The 6,329-nt window shown below is 39.5% G+C and overlaps 1 protein-coding gene across 2 annotated transcripts; it reads left to right on the top strand.

The window, feature by feature from the left end:
- Nucleotides 1-1,459: 1,459 nt before the first annotated feature.
- atpaf1 (ATP synthase mitochondrial F1 complex assembly factor 1) lies at nucleotides 1,460-6,244 on the top strand. Of its 2 annotated transcripts, XM_063460814.1 has the most exons (9): nucleotides 1,460-1,712; nucleotides 2,328-2,436; nucleotides 2,653-2,715; nucleotides 3,088-3,150; nucleotides 3,245-3,295; nucleotides 4,610-4,657; nucleotides 5,004-5,099; nucleotides 5,419-5,526; nucleotides 5,670-6,244. In XM_063460814.1, the coding sequence occupies exons 1-9, from the start codon at nucleotides 1,498-1,500 to the stop codon at nucleotides 5,850-5,852; spliced, it is 936 nt and encodes a 311-aa protein (XP_063316884.1). In that variant the 5' UTR covers nucleotides 1,460-1,497; the 3' UTR covers nucleotides 5,853-6,244. The 2 variants fall into 2 exon arrangements, with proteins under 2 accessions (XP_063316884.1, XP_063316885.1); XM_063460815.2 differs by lacking the exon at nucleotides 1,460-1,712 and having other exon boundaries at nucleotides 2,396-2,488.
- Nucleotides 6,245-6,329: the final 85 nt, after the last annotated feature.

Below are 6,329 nucleotides of genomic sequence, written 5' to 3' on the forward strand. Positions count from 1 at the left end.
TTGACTAATGAAATAATAATAGTGAATATTTTAATAACAACTATAGAAATAATAATATTTTACAATTCTTCAGGCAAAGGAGTCAATGCAGAGTGCAGAAAGTTGCAAGATACATAGCATACATAAAATATTGAGAGATAGCGCAAAGTCATTAAATATTGTGTTTTAATATGGTATTTAAACAGTGGCAAACGTGCATTTTTCTTCTTTTAAAGGAGGTGGTGATCGTTGCCTCTGCTTCTTGCCTTTCTGTAAAATCACAGCACACCAACAACACATACCAAGTTCACTTCTTGCAGCACTAAACACATGTGCTGTGTGCATAAACTGTATACATACAGTTTCCCCTAAAGATGTTCAGCAACACTGTCTTGGATCAATCAATAAAAACTTGTCCTGCAGACAAAAAAATCTTCAGAATTCATCATCTCTTATTTAAATGAGCTAACCTCCTTAATAGTGTTGTCTCTTATATATGTTATGCAGCATCTGCTACACATGAACACATAACCTCACAACCACACATGCCATAATCATCTGCTGTGAACTGCTCCCAACTGCTTTGTTTATTGATTAGTGATTGAAAAATGATTGGCTGTGGAAAGTAAACACAGGAGCACTCAGACAGTCACCAGGGAAACACACATCTCATTAAATTTACAGCCAGCATAATACACACACACACACACACACACACACACACACACACACACACACACACACACACACACACACAAATAAATAATGTGTGTGTGTGTTGTATTTACAGACAGCGAGGGAAGTCAGAGCTGTAAGTGACTCCTCGGAGTTGGAGCAGTTTATTATATAGCTGATAGTCTTCAGTAAGTGAGGGCATTAATATAACAAAGGCTGTTTTGATGTATAGTGAAAACACTGCAGTTTGTATTGAAAGTAAACAGTGACCTCTACAGGTTACAGTGTGTCAGAACAGGTATCAGACTTAAAGCAGTTCATCTTTCACCACTGCTGTTTGATACATTTGGAGATACATAACGAGTAATCCTCCAGCTTTTAAGGGAATGGCTGTAACATAAGGATGGAAATTGCAGGCGTCCACTTATCTCTGAGATCATCAGCCTAGAGATACAAGCATTGTAAAAATCTACACAAACCCGCATGGATTGCCTTCATCTTATCTTATCTTCCTAATTGTTATACCTATGTATATTTGAAGATGAATTTTAAAAGATTACGTGTTGTAAACTATCAATTTCTTTCATTTAATTTTACTTAGTTTTACTTTATTTACACATTTTATAAACACGAAGTTGTAATTTTTTCTCTCTCCCTCTCTCTCTGTAAAAAGTCATATTTTGCTACTACAAAACATGACTTTGTTATTATGGTGTAAATGGGTAGTCCAAGTACAAACATGTTGAAACAAGTCGATACTTTATTTGCGATAACTGTTTTTTTTTTTTGTTTTTTTTTAGCGGAACCAATATGTAAACCGTTCTCTCCGCCGGAGTATTATAGATGTGGGACGGAAACGATGGAAAGATGGCGGCTGCAATGGTGCAAATGTCATGTTTGTACCGGGGGATGTTAGCGGTCAGGGCCACTGGCATCAGGACGCTGATCCCCGGGCTGGTCCCGGTCCAGTTCCGAGCCTTCTCGGTGCGGAAGGAGCCCGAGCTAGAGGAGAATCCGTACTACAGCAAGTACCAGGACAAGATCCAGAAACTGCGCAGGTCAGCCACCAGCCACACACCACCACAACCCCGTTACAAACGATAGGTTTCCCGTCGTTTACAGTTTCACATTAACGCTGAGGTATACGGAGTATCTCTTCAAAGATTTCACCCACAGTGAAGTTGTCTAATATTATTTATTGATATGTTTTTAATATGAATATCTATTGTTAAACTATAATGGGTCGGCGTGTGAAAATGCAGGAGAAATCCAGCATGTAGTATATATGAAATATATAAAAATATCCATTAAATCTATTTCATAAATTTAATGTGAATCTTTTATCATTTGTTTACTTTGAGAGTTGTTGGAATAGTACCCAGTGAAAGATAGTGAATGAATTTCTGCTTTTAACAGTTTACTTGTTTCATTTTGTTATTATTATAAAGCCACGAAAATGGATTATAGTATAACTACAACCAGCCTCCACTGTTGCTGTTGACTGATCGATTGGTTGTTTTAATGTTTTCATCATAAGTTCCTGAAGATAATAATAACTGTGATCAGATGATAATGATGTATACAGTTACAGTCATGATAGAATAGTGATATTAAACACAGATAGCTAGTTAGTTAATTTGTGTTTACACTGACTTTGTCTGAATCCTCTGTAGTGCCAAACCACAGGAGTACAAGACCCGACTGGAGAAAAGGCATGAAGCCAAGAAGGAAGTGCTGGGACACTCGAAGCAGGCAGAGTTCGTCAGATTTATGGAGCAGGAGGTGGAGTATCAGCGGGGCTCACAACTGAACAACATGACGAGACAATGGACTAGTTAGGAACTGTTTCGTTTCTAACAACTACCACTTGTTAACAATTGTGTTGTTGCGTAGACAGTTTTATTCAGATGTGTGTAACTGGTTTGCATTAGGATGGTCTGGTTGTAGTTAGTGAATTTCAATGTCTTCCTTTCCTTTTTGCCGTGGGAATCTTTGCAGCTGGAAAAAGGGGACAAGATGGTAGCTGGTGACGCAACATCAGGAGGTTTTACAAAGAATAAGGTGAGCTAAAGATAGAAGCGGTTTAGGCCTCAGTTGGCAGCAGTGGATCTTGAATAGGACACAAATGGAATACTGAGACTGTTCGCCTTCAAATTAAGAGTTATGCCTAACTGCTACAAGCAAAGCATTTCAAAAGCCGCAGCTTCTATTTTGAAGTTGAATTGTCTCTGTTTCTGGTTTACATCGCACTTTCCACTGTTTTACATCACTTGGCATGTAGCGCACAAGTGTCTGCAGGCACATTAGCATCTTCCTTGTAAGCTGTGAGTGACTGCAGTAGCTGGTTAGCAACTTAAGTGATTACAGTGAGGTTCTCAAGTCACTTTCCCCTTCTGCTGTTGTCTCTATCAGACTGTGATGTGTTTTCTTTAGACTTTGGGCTCCATCCTCAACTTGGAGATGATCAAGGACAAGACAGGCGAGGAGATTGCAGAGGTGATTGTGTGGGATTGGCCTGTGCACATCAGCCTCAGACTCTCTGTACAGAAACCTTTTGAAACTGTTTTCACCTTTCCTGTTTTTCTCTCAGCTTTGGATGAAGTATTATTCTACCAAGGATACAGTCAGCGCCGTCATCCCAGTGAGCTTAAAACTCTTTATGTTTTTATCTCCTTTATTTTTTGCTTGGATTTAAATGTGAAAATAATATTCATATTTGGTGGCTTTTTGTTTGTTTGTTTTTGTCTATTAGTCTTTAGAGTAAATCTGATGGTTCAGTGAGCTTTGATGGAAAGATGTGCTTTTAAACACCGGATGTGACAGAGAAATCAAGTGACACTACATGCTCATTGGCTAAACAGTTGTGATTAACTAATTGGCCAATGAACGTAGCGTAATTTATCTGTCTTTCTGATTCTAATAATGAGCTCAATTTCCAAAATGAACTTTGTGCTTTATTTAGCATAACTTGTAAATAGGAGCTGAGACCACAGACTGACCAAAAAAGTGTTTACTTAGGTCACAGAGTGACAAAGCTGAGGGCCATGTTCTTCCTCACAACCAAACCAAGTAGGAGGAATCACCCCCTGCTGTCCATGCAAGAGAATGCAGGGTTTTGTAAATTTAGCATCGGGTTTAATTTTTATGATGTGATATTTTATACAAATACTTTTTTTTTTTAAATAAACAAACAAACAAAAAAAACTCGATGGCACTGCATGAGGTGGTCAGCAGTGATAGAGAAGTATGTGAGTTGTGGTGCAGGACTGGGTAGAGACGAGTGCCAGGGGTGATTTGTGACAGAAGGACATGAGCAAGGGAAGGTTTACAAGATGGTAGTGAGACCTGCTGTGATGGTCGAACTAAAGACAGGAGGCAGAGATGAAAATGTAATATTTTCACTTGGAGTGACCAGGATGGACAAGATTGGAAACAAGTGCATAAGAGGGACAGATCAAGTTTGGAGACAAAGCTGAGATGGTTTGGACGTGTGCAGAGCAGGAAGAAAAGAGGAAGACCTCAGAGAAGAGTCATGGATGTAATGAAGGATGTTTGGTGAGATGGAGGAAGATGACCTGCTGTCTGACAGGGCAAGATGATATTTTATATACAGTCTGTGGTCTCATTGCTATTTAGGTAATACTAACTCACATATGATGTACAAGCAAAAGGACAAGCTGTGCAGTGATGCAGAGAGTTCCTTTGACAGGGTGTCAGTAATAACACAGAAAAAATTAAAGTGCTTGCTTTCCTAGAATGTTTGTTTTTGACTCATCTACACATTTAAATTGCAGATTTTTTTTCTTTGGGGCTTTTCTGTGCAGTTTGGTATTGACTGATAATAACACTCTAACACTGCAACGATGCCATTAAGATAACATTTATAGTTGCAGATTAAATTGTGATAAGCACTGTTCATAATGATCTAATATTCTCTCTTCTCTTGTATTTGTAGACACAGATCTATGAGATGATTTTCAGCAGATCAAAGTCCTGCCCAATGGTAAGATCAATGCTGCAAGCTCTGGAAGCTAAGCCAACGTTATTTCTGAACACTTTAATAACAGCAACACTGACCGAAGTTCGGAGCAAAGGAATAAAAATACTGAAGATAAGAAAAAAAAAGCTACAGAAAGTGATTGATGGGTATTTCAAAAGCAGCAACAAAGTTTGGCTGAATAGCTGCAAAGTACTAGACTTTAAATTGTCATACCTGTGATTATTCATTAACCATTTGATCATCAAGACTTTCATGATGCTGTTATTCTGTTTTCAGGCAGCCCAATTTTTTTCCCTCTTTTTCTAAGTCGTCACCTCGGTGACTTTTCTCTGTTTCTCCTTCATCTCAGTTTCTTTACGCTTTGCCTCAGAAAGAGGGTTACGAGTTCTTTGTGGGTCAGTGGTCCCGACACGAGCTCCACTTCACCTCCCTCATCAACGTCCAGGTAAAGTGCTTCAGACTTACAACACCTTGACATGCTTCTGGGAAAGGTCATTACTCTCTGGATTCCGGAGCTTGTGAAACTAGGCTTTACAGAGTCATTCCTTCTGGCACCTTTCCTTTGGTATTTTTAACCATAAAAGATGGAAAGAGAGTCTTTTTTTTTTTTTTTTTTTACATTTTTGAAATTAGCAATTACGTTTTTTGGAAATGAGTTGATCTTTTCATGCTTGGCTATTTACAGTAACAGCAACTTTGCCCAAACTCTCGTAATTCCACTTTGAGTTTATCACGGTAAATTACCTGATGGTGTCTGTGTGCAGACGCTGGGTGAGAATGCTCCCAGTCAGCTGATCCTATACCACTACCCAGACCTGAAGGAGGAGAAGGGCATCGTGCTCATGACAGCAGAGATGGATCCCAAGTTCATAGTAAGTCCACATACGAGCCTATATGAATAGACTTTAGAGGTTTTATGTTCTTGAGAGATTCACAAATACAGCGATGCAGCGGATGTAGTGTGTCACACCTGATGTGTATTTAACGCCTCAACATCTGTCCCTCATCTCCACAGACCGTCCACCAGGCTCAGTGTTTGGCTAACCAGGTGCAGCTCTTCTACGGCACCCAGAGACGGGAGACTTACCGATTGGTGGAGGTATTTAACCATCACCCTGCAGAATTCAAGCACATGTCAGTCATAGCAGAGCTGGAGCAGAGCGGTTTGGGGCCTGCAAACCCTTCCACGGGTTCCTGAGATGGACTGAAGTTGCCACCAGACAGCCTGCTGAGGAACTGTTGGTCTCCGTGTACAGTCGCAAAGATATCCAAGCTTCTTTGCTCAACACGCTCCAGTGGGATATAGCTGCTTCTTGCTCTGTGTGTGCAGTTTCCAGCAGCAGCTGTGAATTACAGAAAAAAGAACTTAAAGAAGCACAAACAGCTTCTCTCAAAATTTACTACGCATCTTGTGTGTTGTCAGTTTGCCTCAATGGGAAAATAATGTTGAAGTGAGCACTTCTATAATAAATAGTTCTCACTTTGTGTTGTTCTTCATATCAGACTGTGATGTAAGCAGAAGAACATTGTTCATAGGAATCCAATTAAGCCCATATGAAATGCAATAAATGTAATAAATCATCTTCAAAACTGTAACCTGTTTATATAGTCAGCATTCTAACCAGAAGAAAAACTTATGTGCTTTAAACACAATACTGAGGCAAACAGGAAAGTC

This window comes from Pelmatolapia mariae, linkage group LG17 (assembly GCF_036321145.2).
Source record: "Pelmatolapia mariae isolate MD_Pm_ZW linkage group LG17, Pm_UMD_F_2, whole genome shotgun sequence".
Lineage (NCBI taxonomy): Eukaryota > Metazoa > Chordata > Actinopteri > Cichliformes > Cichlidae > Pelmatolapia > Pelmatolapia mariae.